Source organism: Henckelia pumila, chromosome 4, assembly GCF_033568475.1.
Source record: "Henckelia pumila isolate YLH828 chromosome 4, ASM3356847v2, whole genome shotgun sequence".
Lineage (NCBI taxonomy): Eukaryota > Viridiplantae > Streptophyta > Magnoliopsida > Lamiales > Gesneriaceae > Henckelia > Henckelia pumila.
The window spans coordinates 41811186-41825909 of record NC_133123.1 but is presented as its reverse complement, the minus strand read 5'-3'; the positions used below and the strand labels follow the sequence as shown (position 1 = coordinate 41825909).

Here is a 14724-nt window from a genome sequence, read left to right as displayed (position 1 = left end):
TATTTTATTTGGTCGCCACTCGCCACTATTCTGAACTTGGTTCGGAACCAAATATAATATATCCTACTATTTTTCTGGTCACTCATCTAACTAGTGGCACCAACGCAAAGGAATGAGAATTTCTTGGCTCACCATTTATTGGTTTCTTGCTTCAATGGTTTCCAATAAGTCAACCAACAAAATATACAATTAAAGAATCATCCGAACTTTCCCAAAAGGTAGAAAAAAAGGGACCCAATAAAAATCATAAATTTTACTCAGTTGTGGAAAATTTCTATAAAAAGTCAAAAATATTTATTATGTGTGAGTGAAAAATGTGGCTCCCAAGTGCAAAAGGAGGCACAATGGGGAAAAAGGGTGGCCGCAATGGCCTTGTTGCAGTAGCATTAGACAAAGACAAAGGGAGCCAATATGCACTCAAATGGGCTATAGAGAATCTCCTCACCAGAGGCCAAACCATCATACTCATTCACGTCGTCCAACGATCCTCGTCGGTTTCGCGTACGTTTTCTATGTTTCATGCACGTACTCGATCCTCCTACTTTTCCTCACCCATCCCATGTTTCAATTACTCTGTTTTTATCATATTTTGTTGTTTCTTTGGATTGCATGTTGCAATCCAAAGCCTCGACGCCTTTCTTTGGCGATCTGACTGAGATATTTGCGTGTAATTCTTCTCATTTAATATGAAGAGGACTTATCTTTAATGATGTGAATGCATGCAGTTGGGAACAATTATGCAATTCATGATCTGAATGGAGCAGCAAGTGCCTATAAGCAAGTTCTTGAGAAGCAAACCAAGGAGCTATTCCTCACATTCCATTGCTTCTGCACCAGGAAAGATGTAAGCTGGAATCAATGCTGCTCTTGGTTTCCGACTAGTGGTATAGTTTTGTTACGCAGGAATCTAATTGTTCGTTGTTTCTTTCCAACAGATACAGTGCTTTGATGTGGTGCTGGAGGACACCGATGTACCGAAAGCTATAACAGAATACGTCGCGCATGGTGCAATCGAAAACTTAGTTCTTGGTGCATCCCGGCATGGCTTTATCAAGTAAGTTCCTGGTCTTGTCTCAATACCTAATCATGTTACAAGGGGCTCGACGCGGAATAAGGTGCATCTGTGTTCTTTTTTCTGGTGGTTGTTTTGACAGACGTCTGAAAACAGTAGACATTCCTACCAGTGTCTCCAAGGGAGCACCGGATTTCTGCACAGTTTATGTCATCTCGAAATCAAAGATCTCTTCCGTGAGAAACGCTTCTCGTCTCGCGCCATTCACGTCCCCTCTTGCAGCACAGATAAACCAAATGCCGGGGCAGGCTAATGATAATATTACTGCTGCAGACGAACACCCCAAGCGTTTGCCCAGTATGCGAGGAGGTTCGTCTTTGTTTGATTCACACACAATGTTATGTTTTGAAATTGAATATTCGGTAGATAAAGCTCGTGAAAACGTTGAACAGGGGGAGAAAAGACACCAAGAAAATCTGCAGTTGATGAGACTGATATAGTCAGGTAATATTCCGTTCCTCTATTTTAATACAAGAGATTAACATTTTATACCATTCAAGTATCCTACAATTCTTGATGGAAAATTCCAAGTCCTTAACATATGTATACGTTATACAGGTCTCCATTTCAAAGGGGAAGAGGGTACACAGGAAAGTGGATAGGAGATCTCTCAGAAGCTGATACTGATATATCATTCATAAGCTCTGAAAGGCCAAGCACAGATCGAGTTTCAGGTGCGCTTTTCGACAACTTCGACTCAAGTCGGACCTCGAGAGTGTCAACCAGCTCTGATAGTAGCTTGGGATCAATCCGCTCAGGGGCTAAGGGCAGTGAACTAAACTCTTTCACAGATTTTTCGTCATCGTCGCTCGAAAATGTAAGTAATCTTGAATCTTGATGGTTGATGTTGGTACATGTTCACGGTCATATAAACCAATGCTGTATTGTTTGATCGTTGCTGTATATTAATTAAACAACAGAAATTGTGTAATATGTAATAAAACATGCACAAACTGGATTTACAAGACTGAAACTCTACATGCAGATGATCTCTATAACCATAAAATCGTGCCATATACACTTCATAATCTCATTATTATTCTTAAATCTGACGCTAGAATGTATTCTGGGATTTCTAATAATGATCCAGGATGACGTTGAAGCCGAAATGAGAAGGCTAAAGCTAGAGTTGCAGAAAACTATGGATATGTACAGCACTGCATGTAAGGAAGCTCTAACTGCTAAACAAAAGGTTGTATATCAAGGGCATTTGATTTGATTATTTTACATCAGTATGTATAGGTTTTCAGATCTTTGTTTACATATATATACAGGCAGTGGAGCTTAATCGGTGGAGATTGGAAGAAGAACGAAGACTAGAAGAGGCTCGAGTGGTAGAAGAAGCAGCACGAATGACTGCTGAACAAGAGAGAGCAAAATATAAAGCAGCCATGGAGAATGCTCAAGCAGCTCAGAGAGTTGCAGAATTGGAGTCCCAGAAAAGAGTTAGCATAGAAATGAGCGCACTTCAAGATTCAGAAGAGGACAGAGCAATAAGCGTATCACCATTAAGATATAGAAGATACACCATTGAAGAAATCGAGGTGGCTACCGAGTATTTTGCTGAGTCTCGTAAAATTGGTGAAGGCGGCTATGGTCCCGTCTATAAGTGTCACCTTGATCATACTCCGGTGGCAATAAAGGTCTTGCGTCCCGATGCTGCTCAGGGAAGATCGCAGTTTCAACAAGAGGTAACTATTAACAAAGTACTACTGCAAATGAGCTTCATTTTCCAAGAAACACATCAGTTATCTGTTACACTTTCTGATGATATAGTGGTGATTCTAGAGCATGTTCTTTCATTTCTTACAAAAAAGAAAACGTTTTTATAATGCAGGTTGAAGTGCTAAGTTGCATGAGACATCCACAAATGGTCCTGCTTCTCGGAGCCTGCCCCGAATACGGCTGTCTAGTGTACGAGTATATGGCCAACGGTAGCTTGGATGATCGTCTTTTCAGGAGAGAGAACACTCGGCCCCTCACATGGCAACTTCGGTTTAGAATTGCTGCAGAGATAGCCACAGGCCTACACTTTCTCCACCAGACAAAGCCAGAGCCTTTGGTCCATCGAGACCTCAAACCGGGAAACATTCTTCTCGACCAGAACTACGTGAGCAAAATTGGTGATGTTGGCTTGGCAAGACTCGTCCCTCCTAATGTAGCAGATGATGTAACACAATACCGAATGACATCAACAGCTGGAACTTTCTGCTATATAGATCCTGAATACCAGCAAACTGGCATGCTTGGAGTGAAATCTGACGTATATTCGTTAGGGGTCGTGCTTCTACAAATACTAACTGCAAAATCAGCAATGGGCTTAACTCACCATATTGCACGCGCGATTGAGAAGGGGACATTGGCAGATATGTTGGATCCTTCGGTTCCAGATTGGCCTGTGGAAGAGGCTTTAACAATTGCAAAACTTGCAATCCAATGCTCAGAACTAAGGCGGAAAGATAGACCAGACCTTGGCAAGATCGTTTTACCAGAGCTTAATAGATTGAGAGAATTTGCTGAAGAAAACATGACTCATTTTCTTGTGGCTACATGCGCAACTCCACCGCGTCACAACCTCACTGCTACTAGTAAGGTCAGTTACTTGCACCATTTACAACTTTCAATTCTTCACAACTGATTATACTTGGAAACAAAGTTCATTTTGAATCATTTCAGAGGGGATACTATTCAGTATCTGCCAGAAACCGTTCTTTGGTATATGGTATTCATTGCCACTGGCCCACTTCATAGAGGTCCAAGAATATGTAAAAAAACAACACTTTATACTCAATTCCACAAAAAAATATAATTCTTCTCCATCAAATTAGGGGACATCTAAATTTAGTAAACTTGGTTTGTTTTCTAACTTACAATTTAAAAAATGTTACAAATTTCTGCAAAAATCTATGCAGCCAATCAAGAGTGACCCCCAACCACACTTTGAAGGCAACAATCCAAAAGAGTGTTCAAGTTATGCATCTCTACCAGAAAGGCTATGATCATAAGGTATATATGTACATGTGATATGAAACTAATCTTCAAAACCAGCAAGTATCCTATTCTGCAAAGATGACTCATGGCATCTAACTTGCTTTCCATGTTTTCACGTTTCTCCACAGAGATCGCTGGCTAAAGCTCGCAAGAGGGAAAGTAGACAAAATCTTGGAAAACAATAGGCAAACAACCAATTGCCAAATTGCCTCTTTATTTTTTCATTTTAGTAATTATTTATGACATAACTATATTAGACAAAATCAAGCTCGAGCTAAAAATGCTATGAAGCTTATTTTATGAAACACAGATCTAGCTAGAGATGTTGATGTTTGTTCCTGGACAAGCAAAAGGATTTCCAATTGCCTTTGTTTATAGTTGGAATAAAATTAAGTGTGTTGATTTATGCTTGTGCAGTCACACTTTGATTGTAAATAGTTAGTATGGGGCTTTCATATTATGCATTTTAACTTCATCCACAGGCATACAACATAAAAAAGAGAGCATACTCAGAATACGAGGACAGAATGGCAAATGCTAATAACCCAAGAAAAAGAATAATGATTTCAATTAGTTTGACCCCAATTGAAGTTATTAAGCATGGATTGGTGTAAAAACTGAGTTAATTAGATCATATGGATCTCCATTAAATGCAAAGGCTTCACCGTATATTGATAAATGGAAACGATTCTCTTGACTTAATTTTAAACACTTGGATTTTAGGAAGTGAAGTTACTACAATAACACATCTTGAAATTCGCCACGTCTAGAAATTCGCGAACTGCTCCAGAGATTTTCCCAAACATGCTGATGAATTCATAATAATAGAGATCTGGAGTAAGTATCTTGCCCCTAATGCAACGAATCGTCCTTTTTGGCCCTTTTCTTTGTTATATTGGCATACAACACACGGTGACATGCACTGCATTGGCTAGTTGCACTATATGGTGTGTAACTTAAATGAGAGACCCATGTAAGTATACTTAAATCATGTCAAATTTATATAATTCAGCGATATATAACTTACACTGTTTTCATCTAGCATATCTTAAAATAATCCCAAGTTTAAACAGATTTTTACCATATTTCACACCAATCCAAAATGAAATTTCCATCTGCTTCATCAATCATAAGATAATATGAAGATAGCTAAGAGGTTTCTGTAAATAGTTCATTCTTTTTTCTCGAAACTATCTTTTCCTTCAAAGCATCCCAAAAGGCAGGGATTGCAACATCATCAGGGATTTCCTTGAATGATGGAAGATAATTCACATCCACTATGACATGGTCACCTGTGCCATCCTGAACCTGAGGTTCCATTAAATAAAAGAAAATGTAAATAAGGAATCGAGAAACCGAAGATCCTAGAGCAATACTCAGAAATAATTGAGATCAAGTAACCCGTACAAGTGCAAATGGTACACAAGTTGTCAATCGTGTATTTTCTTAAACATGAATTTACAAGATCAAGCTTAAAGATTAACAGATTGGAGTCCAGTAAGGAAAATAAGATCAAGTGGAAACCTCTTCCTCTTGAGTAGGGTATACTTCATCACAACATAAATACAGCTAAGCCAGGTAGAAACTACGATAAATAGTTGGACACAGCCCGGAATGAAAATAGATTAATTTCTCGATTGTTCTAATTTCCACAGAATTTCAGGTCCTTTCCTACATTCATTTTCGTGTTTTCACATACATACATATATACATTTATATATAGGCACACATAGATATACATAAAAGAAAGAGGAATTTATGGTGTCCATTTTGATGGCAGTAGGACAGAACTAAAGAATACGAAAGGTAGCTCACGACAACATCAAAGCCAAATATTGTAAGATCAAGGGTTCTTCTAAGCCAATCTGCTGCAGAAGTGACCAGCTCAAAATCAATGCGATGATTATCAGAATTAATTTGTTCTTTAGCAGTGGGCAAAGACTTCAAGCTGCAAAGAAAAGAGTTTTCAACATTTGCCTGAAAGCTCTGTGTAGGAGAAAATAAGTATTGGGATTGTAACAGCAAAACCAAAGAGAAAAGAAAATTGGCAGTGCCTGTCAAAGTGTAACGGCTTCAGTCCATTTTCAGCAAATAAATTCATCAATGTAACTGCATTGGGAATCGACTTCTTGACTGCATAAAAAACCTTCCCACCCAAAGCATAAAATTTGTAGAGCAAAGAGGAATGATCCACGTATTCCTGTTGATTTCACAACTTACTTTAGAAGGGAGCCAGTATAACCAGAAGAAAAATTCATAGGATGAACCTCGGAGAACTTCGACGTTTAATTTAAAATCAAAAACCAAAACCCCTATAGTCGGTAATGGAATGGGACAGCAATATAATTTCTCATCTTTGTTACAAATGAGCTTAGCCTTTTTTCAGTGGAATTTATAATTATAAGTGCAAAAGATATTATATTTAACCAAAACTTGGCAACTCAAGCATAACCGCTGACCTGCACCACTGCTGGAAGAGGAACAGTGAGATCCTTGTAATGATTTACCTTAAAAACAATAGCCTGCAACCAAAAAGACCAGATATCATGGGGAAAAGTGTAAACTGCAAAAGAATCAACGGAATACGAGAAGCATAAAGACAATGTCCAGCAACCAAAAGTTATTAAATCATGCTCTACTTGGTTATAATGCTCCTTCACCGCTCTCTTAAATCTAAATAAATTCAGATGTACACTTTAGAGGGGTTGTGGGAGAATGTTACACTGTTCCACTTTGAGATAATGACATAGGATAGAAAACCTATAGGGTATGCCTGATAGGTATGACAAGGGCATGATAGTTTCCTTATCATCCTTAATCACTTGCATGAGCTGTGTCATAAGGTAACAAGATAACTTTTCACGAAAACAAAGAAGTTAATATGGCACAAGTCAGATTTGCCAAATGCAACCAATCACATTAAAGAATCAACTGAAATCACAGCATAGTTCATTCAATTTTTCAGTTTCTGATAACTTTGGTGCAAAATGTGAACATACCATACTATGAGCATCAGCAACACCACAAGCAACTTGAGGTTTAACTATATTTGGAAGAGACAACTTTGCTTCTGCTAGCTTTTGTTCCAAATTTGGCAAATCAAAGCTATCAACCTGCAGATCGGTTGCTTCAATGAAACTAGAGTGCTGGTAAAGCTTCATAAAGTCTCATAAAAAATGTAGTAATTTTAGGCACTACAACTGACACAAAGTACTTGTCTTTAAACCCTAAAAGACATATGTTATGACCTTAACACAGATGGGTGCTCAGGGACCTTAGGGAATCTTCAAGTGGTGCCATCAACAGGGATCATCAAGGGTAGGTTAATTTGGCTCATTGCGACTTTGTTCGTGCCTGATCGAACATCAGAACTATAGGCCATTTTACGAGAATTGGGATTATGTAAGAAGTAACATTTTTTCCTTCAATCAATTGAGTTGGATTTGTTGGTCTCCCTTGCTATCATCAAGGTAGGACGAGCTCATTTGGATCTATGACACATTTTAAGTCATCATTCCAGATTAAACTGTTCATTGCACTCACATCTATGATCTATCATGAAGGAAATGCCCTAGAGAATGCCTAATCCAATAATGCTTCCAAGAATGTGGTACAAACTAGTCCTACTCTCATGTGTTGCTGCTTTATCTTAAAAAAAGCAACCCTATCAGTTACTGAGGGGTGTTTTTTCTGTAAGGAATAAAAAATATAAAGTGTAAGTAGGCACCATGCTGGTTGCCTTTGAAGTTTATTAGAGTACAATCTCAGTACTAAAAGTTTAATACGCTCATCTCAGTAAGTAAATGACACTAACGAGAGATATGTCGAAAGTATAAATGACCTTGAGAAAATTAGGGGCTCTGATTTTACAGCGGCCTTGAATGTTGAGAGCTTCCAAGCCAATTAAAATCTGTTGAATTCTCAGCCGATCCAATACAGGGAAAATGTTGTTAAATGGGTCAATCACACAACAATTCATCTGGCATTCAATACACCTGCAAAGCCTTATTGTATTACATTAATTTCTGTTGATAACAAAGTACAAGGGATTGGACACAAAACTATGAAGTGTTTACTTTTACTCTTCATCTTCGTGGAAATTTTTCTAAGGGTAGTTGCTTCTTGTGGCAAATTGCAGAAAGTACAAAAAAAAGTGTAAGGAAAAGCTCAAACAAAGTACAGTAATGCTTCTAAATTGAATCCCATGACATTTTATTAACAAGTAATTCAGATGTGTAAAGTAAATCCAACCTAGCATCAAATATCACTAGGATCACAGCCAGGAAACATATTTTTATATGTTAACTGCCAGTGAAAATTTGTGTATATATGAACTGATGCTGAACTCTAACAGGAATTCACTTACATCTTCGAGAGGGAACAACAAACAACTGATGAGAGTTCATTCTTAACTTGTGAAATTCAACATACACCACCCAAGATACAAATCACATATAGGTTGTTTTTCCTTAAATTGTAACGAAATTGAGTCCACTAGCAAAACATATAAAGCCTAGTTAAACTTTGCTCTAGAATACCATAAAACCCTGTAATTTGAATACAGAATATTCTCGTGACTGTAGGCTGGAAACTGCAATCGTGCTACAACAAGTAGATAGGGGAAGAAGTCAAGGAACCGAATGTTTTAAATAGAAACATTGGAAAATGGCAGCAAGCTGCCAGCAAATCACTTGCCTCTAGCAATGAGTTCCATGAGCAAAGGTCGCTACCTTGTAAGCAACAAAAAAAAGAACACCATAACATTATGTTACCTTTGCAACTCCTGTAAATTTTTAGTGAAAGTCACTTTTTTACAGATTTCTGATGAACTGCTCATGTCAACAGCCAATATCTCATCGGTTGCCTTATGAATAACCGCATCAACTTCTTGCAACTGAGGTAATATGGGAAGTACATAACTAAGAGGCAAAAAAATCAGTCCATTTTGCGTTGGACACAACGGAAAGGCGCCTCTCTGCATATTAGAGTGGTGACGTAAGAATCAATGATTAAACCATCGTTATCAGCAGAATACACAACCTAAGATCACCTAATGGAACCGAAATTTGAAAAAAAAAAAAAAAAGAAAAAAAAAAGTGGGTTGTGTGGTGGGGATGGGAAAGCTGAAGACAACTGAAAATACTCCTCCAGGTTCCTTTAGATTTACTGACAACAATATGGAGAAAGAGCTTTAAAATAATTCATTTTCTCAGTAAATTAATTTGTATAGTCAATAGTGCAGATCCATAATCAGTTCCAGGCAATAATTTATTAAAATTCTGGGACTAAGGGTGCATCTTTGGGTCAAACTTCACCCCCACTTCAAAAATTGGAACACTTCTAACATTTTACAGACAAACTAACAAGTTTAATTGATATTTGGGCTGATGTCTACTTTTAAGAAAATGAGGAGCATGTTAAAGGCAATCAAATAAAACATTTTATGTATTTACTTTTCACTTCTGACTTGACATTATCAATTAATGTTATTTTTTAAACAAGCATATCAAAGTTTCTGCTCAGAAAGGCAAAGACGTTATTTTGTGACTAATCACATTATAGTTTATACTACCCTTGATCAAGTTCTCAAAATATCTGCAGCAGTTGTAATGCCAAATAAAACTACCTTTGCAAAGTCTTCTTCGCGAGAAGGTTTCATTGCATAGCCCAAAATTAAGGCGTCTGCATCCGTGGCCTGCATGACAAAAGATATTGAATAATTTTTTAAGAAAGTTGTCTTGAAAAATAACAAACTCAAGCATTTCACAATCAAGCACATACTAGAAACACGGAAAAATACTCTAAACAGTCTGTCCTTTGCAAGAAAGAAAGTTAGTAAATGAAACTTTAAAACGGTTTATCTATGCAGCCATGCCGGTCAACAGAAGCTAAGATGAAGCTGAATGTGTAACAGGGCTTCCCCAAGCATAGAGAATCAGCAATATTGACCATTGCTTATTTATGATGAAAAAATTAGAGATACCCTCTCAAATACAAATGCACCAGCACCGCAAGGATATAAACTAGGATAATAAAATGAATCGAATTTAGGGCTAAAAGAGTAATAAAGAAAGAATCAAAGAATAATACATAAACTAAAAATATGGAAGAACATTAAAGAAAGAGAAACGACTAAAGTTAATCATAAACATATACGGGCCCATAAATAACTGAGCCTTAACTATTTCAGTGTACCATTGGACAAATATGTCTGCTTATCATTCTTTCTCTTGAGTTACTAGTTTCACAACTTATTAAGTAGCTACCGGCTGACTAGCTCCCTATTGCACGCACATTAGACAAGAAAGAGAATTTCTGCCTGAAAGAGGATAGACAATAAAAGGGGAAGAAGGAAAGAAAACAGTAGGTGTTAAGTTTGTAAGTGGCCAACTGATAAAGCTCAAGGATTTAGATGATTCCCAGAATTAAGGTCTGGATTCAAGTAAAGTGAGGCATGTGTATGGGTTGCATAAACATGAAAAGTTCATTAAATTCCCAACGTAGGCCCAATCACATGCTATTGTATCAGAATTTATAGCGATTACAGTGGTTTAATAGTAATATCTTTTAAACAGTAAAGCAACACTATCAACATGTTTTGATTTATGTGTCACATGATAGCCAAAGAGGACATCAAGCACCAATTGATATTACTTTATAGTAGTGGTGTAATAATTAATATATCAAAAAAAATAATTAATATTTTAAACAGTAAAGCAACACTATCGTCAAGTTTTGATTTATATGTCACATGATAGACAAAGAGGACATCAAGGGCGATTGATATTCCCTTATAATCTTTCAAGTTTCACTTAACAATTGGTACAATTTACAAATACTAACTTGTGTTGAGTAGGTTCCCACTAGCCTGACCACCACACAGACCACCATCAAGGAATGAGAACTGAACCTGCGACTTTATCCCTCACACTGATATAAGTAGCGACCATATACAGTGTACCAAAAGTGATTGTTGTTACTAGCAGAAGAACTCATATTTTTTTAATAAACCATACTACATTTAGATCAGTGTACCACATAAAAACAATATGCTAGAAAGTTAATACTGCCCACATACAAATACAATTTGTCTCTGAAAACCCCATAACTTTTTCGATCCATAACGTTTTGTTGATCTTCTTTTATAAAAGATTTTTTTTATAAGAAACGATAATGCGAACAAGAGATCCGCGAATGACAAAGAAAAGACCGACTGCCTTATCATATCAACAGTAAACAAAAGCTCAATCTCTTAAACTCTTTTCTGATTATAAATTTTGTCAACACAACTAAAACCAAGAAAAGAGAAACCTGTATATTAAAGATGAGCGCAAGTACAAAGAAAAATATGAAGCCACAAAATTGGTTGATTGTCCGTCAAGTCTAGTGCAGATATCAAACATCAATTTTTAAATATTTATACATATGTACGTGCTACATTACATAATCACAAAACATAGTTTGTTTGACTATATAGTTTCACAGATGAGCTACAAAATGTTGCTCACTTGTTAAAATGTTCCCTCATCTCTTTCGAACTATCAGACAGCAATTAAAACACCATATGGTCTTCCAAACAACAACTCGTGATGAAGCCTCACCAATTTATATCTTACAGCTGACAGCTGTGGCTTCTATTTGACAAATTTTCCACTATTATAGGACTGAGGTGCATGGTGCTTTAGCACAGCACACACCAATGACTGCAGAATAAAGCGTGTACTTTACATATGAAGTATCAAATCACACTGGTCTATAACTGACTGTGGAGTTGTAATACAGAGAGAATGTAGGTTCATATGCATCCCACAAATCTTCAAAAGCCAAATTGAATTTGAGAAAGCTCTAGGGAAAAGGATGTACCATGAAACATCAAATGACATGTAAGATTAAGTTCACAGCAGTAAAGGTGAAAAAATCACAAAGTATTTCAATAAACTACACTCAAAAAATTTTAAAACAGGTTGAAATCATATAAAAAAGAACAAGATCCAACTACCTTTTTATTCAAATGGCAGATCAACAAAAGCAGCTCTTCAAGCTTGTGAATAGAAAATATATTTAACATCCCAGCTGCAGCAATAGATTCACCATCTGTAATGAAAGTATCTCATTTTTAGAAAAGAGTTAATTTGCTACTGCTAGATCAAGACAAGATCCCCAAACATCCTGAACAATTGCATCCATGAGAAAAAACAGATAATTGAGAATAATGATGAAATAACAAGAATTATCACAGGCGTGAGATGTGATCAGGCTTACCAGTGGACGATTTTCTTCCACCGGATCCTTAAAAAAAAAAGAACAAACGACATAAGATTGTAAAACATAACTCTTGAATAACACAAATGATTTTAAAGGGGATGATTTAAAGTTATTTGTGACCTACACTAGGGGTTGGGTATCCTCTTTTGATTGCCAACAACAATACCTCATCAATCCATTTCCAGATCAGTACGTTTTTCATGCGAAAAACAAGAATTTCTAACTTTATCCTTTAATGGGGAGATAAATTAATAAAATTACCAACAATAACCTTCATCCAGCCAGAGCTGCTTCCTTTGTGACTGAGTTCCTCCCTGTAACCGGAAACTACATGAATACAATCCCCGCCATTGTCCTCCCATTTTTTAGCAACCACGTCAGATATCCCTTCCTCTGATGTCAAGCTGAAGACAAAACAATCAAGGGAGTAGGTTTGCGCTGTCTCTTGAAGAAGATACATCTGTAGCAAGTCAAAAATATATAAGGAATCCCATATTCTGAAACATATGATAGACACTCTTATATAAAAAAACTAATGTCCCCATATATATTTTTCAGTATACCTACTCTATGAGAAGCGAAAGACAGAATAAATGCAGGGAGAAACTGATTAAACTCCGAAGCATATCTTGTAAGAGTTTATTTAACTTTAAAGTTTTGAAACTTGCAGAATGCAGCTTATAAAAAATTATTGTAAATATCAATAAACTGTCCATATTCTTATTTAGGGTTTCAAAAAAGTCAAGCAGTTTCTAGAAACTTTTAAGCCATCTTGAATATTGTTCGAATCTGCCTTGGACATACCAAACTCACCCAAATTGGATCAACTCTTAATAAATGTCAAACTAAGCTAAAGATTTTTGCTTTTGTTCATTAACTTGTAAGCTGTTACATTATTTATAATAATTTATAACAAAAATTAATGAAAAAACAGAATTACTAAAAATTTAGAAGACACACTGGCTCAAGCATATTGACAATGTGGTAAAACACAAAAATCACATTAAAACTTCAGATACCTAAAATTGTTCAGCAAACCAAAAACCAGGAAATAAAGTGTTCAACAAGCTAACATTTTTGCCATTATTTACTGCAGTGCCAAAATATCTTAGCTACAACTATTATTTTTCCTGAAGCTGGTACAGTTTGTGCAAATTATACTAGCAGAACTAATCTTCTTGAGGTAGTATCATTCTAAGAAATCATATCTTTGAGGTGGTATGCTAAAGAAACCTCACCTTTGGGCTTGCAAGATCCAGTCCATGAGATATACCCTGAAAAGAAAGGCATCAATTTCCTGAAAAGGACAAAAAACTAAAACACAAAAAGCCACAAATGCTCACTAATTGGATGTTTACTGCGATCTCACCTCATTATGTCATTTGTAAATCGAAATTGCACAGTACTTTCACGATTGAGCAGGAAACAACATCAAAATAGATTTTTCAAAACTTGAACCAACATCAACAACCTATCGAGCCTGGTAATTGATTTACAGATACTAGTATAAGAAAGTCGTCAATCAAACTCCTCATCGCCCTAAGTATATTGTCCACCACTAACAGGAGTGGACCGAGCAAGACAGTGCCCACCTCCATCGAAAGATTAATTTTTTTTAAAATTTCTAAATATGCAAGCATTGAAATGAAATCCAAGACCCTACCTTTGACCACTACCATCCTATTACCGCTTAGCACATCGCAGCAATACAAAATACCATATAATACAATCTCCAAAAACAGAAACTAAACATGTCGAAGCGCACCATCCCACGATGAAACATGTTAACCATCAAAACACAAAACCCATCAACTGAACATCACAAAGACTCCACTAATTTCGCAAAAACAAAAAAAAAGTCGATGCATGAATGCACAAGCTCAGAAAAAAACTACATGATGGGCAGTGGAAATTTTTAAAATAATGCCCAAAAATTATACCGTGGGGATCTTGGAGTAGCGTAGTTTGCGAAGCACATAATCGGCGCCGGGGAGGAGCGAGGCTTCTCTGCTGAAATCGCCATCATCGGAGGACAAAAGCACGGATGAATCCAGCAGAATTCCCCTCACTCCACCCATTGTTTTTGCTATTTCGTTTACAGTGTTCTTGCATGCTATATTCGTTTTTTAAAAGCTGAGTCAAGACTATATGATTCGAGTTCCGAGCCTCCGATGACAGCCCATTTCTTTTTTTTTTTTTTTTTTTTGTTTTGTTCATGTCTCTCGCACTATTATCCTGCGGACGACGTGTAATCCCATGATTGGTTAAAACCAGTGGATCCCATATGGGGTCCACAGTTTTAACCAATCAAAATCCGTCACGCCTACCATGTGGGTGGCATCGACTTAACCTAATTTTCGTGTATTATTGCTTATTAGTTTATCATATGGATTTTC

The 14724-nt window shown here is 36.7% G+C and overlaps 2 protein-coding genes across 9 annotated transcripts; one reads left to right on the top strand and one right to left on the bottom strand.

Annotated features, from left to right (window-relative positions):
- The first annotated feature begins 314 nt into the window (after positions 1-314).
- Positions 315-4469, top strand: LOC140863091 (U-box domain-containing protein 52-like). 2 transcript variants are annotated; one of them, XM_073266248.1, is made up of 12 exons: positions 315-501; positions 726-844; positions 936-1054; positions 1155-1381; positions 1465-1516; positions 1631-1746; positions 1831-1889; positions 2163-2264; positions 2347-2763; positions 2910-3665; positions 3985-4078; positions 4192-4469. In XM_073266248.1, exons 1-11 carry the CDS (start codon positions 315-317, stop codon positions 4069-4071), a joined length of 2241 nt encoding a protein of 746 aa, XP_073122349.1. In that variant the 3' UTR covers positions 4072-4078; positions 4192-4469. The 2 variants fall into 2 exon arrangements, with proteins under 2 accessions (XP_073122349.1, XP_073122348.1); XM_073266247.1 differs by having other exon boundaries at positions 1631-1889.
- Positions 4470-5041: 572 nt separating this feature from the next.
- Positions 5042-14489, bottom strand: LOC140863020 (inositol 1,3,4-trisphosphate 5/6-kinase 4). Of its 7 annotated transcripts, none has more exons than XM_073266104.1 (13): positions 14269-14488; positions 13567-13602; positions 12590-12788; positions 12326-12352; positions 12063-12136; positions 9690-9758; positions 8836-9038; positions 7905-8058; positions 7063-7176; positions 6523-6585; positions 6118-6263; positions 5879-6011; positions 5042-5371 (listed from the first exon to the last, which is right to left on the bottom strand). In XM_073266104.1, exons 1-13 carry the CDS (start codon positions 14404-14406, stop codon positions 5213-5215), a joined length of 1515 nt encoding a protein of 504 aa, XP_073122205.1. In that variant the 5' UTR covers positions 14407-14488; the 3' UTR covers positions 5042-5212. The 7 variants fall into 7 exon arrangements, with proteins under 7 accessions (XP_073122205.1, XP_073122204.1, XP_073122206.1 ...); XM_073266103.1 differs by having other exon boundaries at positions 12063-12157; positions 14269-14487; XM_073266105.1 differs by lacking the exon at positions 14269-14488 and adding an exon at positions 13698-13809 and having other exon boundaries at positions 12063-12157.
- Between the last annotated feature and the right edge of the window lie 235 nt (positions 14490-14724).

Excerpts from the sequence above, each read along its gene's own strand:
- LOC140863091 (XM_073266247.1), top strand. The coding sequence starts at position 315 with ATGTGGCTCCCAAGTGCAAAAGGAGGCACAATGGGGAAAAAGGGTGGC. Across the intron at positions 845-935 it reads GCTTCTGCACCAGGAAAGAT|ATACAGTGCTTTGATGTGGT; the intron begins GTAAGCTGGAAT and ends TCTTTCCAACAG. Across the intron at positions 1,382-1,464 it reads TTTGCCCAGTATGCGAGGAG|GGGGAGAAAAGACACCAAGA; the intron begins GTTCGTCTTTGT and ends AACGTTGAACAG.
- LOC140863020 (XM_073266103.1), bottom strand. The coding sequence starts at position 14,406 with ATGGGTGGAGTGAGGGGAATTCTGCTGGATTCATCCGTGCTTTTGTCC. Across the intron at positions 12,789-13,566 it reads TGGATCTTGCAAGCCCAAAG|ATGTATCTTCTTCAAGAGAC; the intron begins GTGAGGTTTCTT and ends GACTTGCTACAG. Across the intron at positions 8,059-8,835 it reads AATTTACAGGAGTTGCAAAG|GTGTATTGAATGCCAGATGA; the intron begins GTAACATAATGT and ends AAGGCTTTGCAG.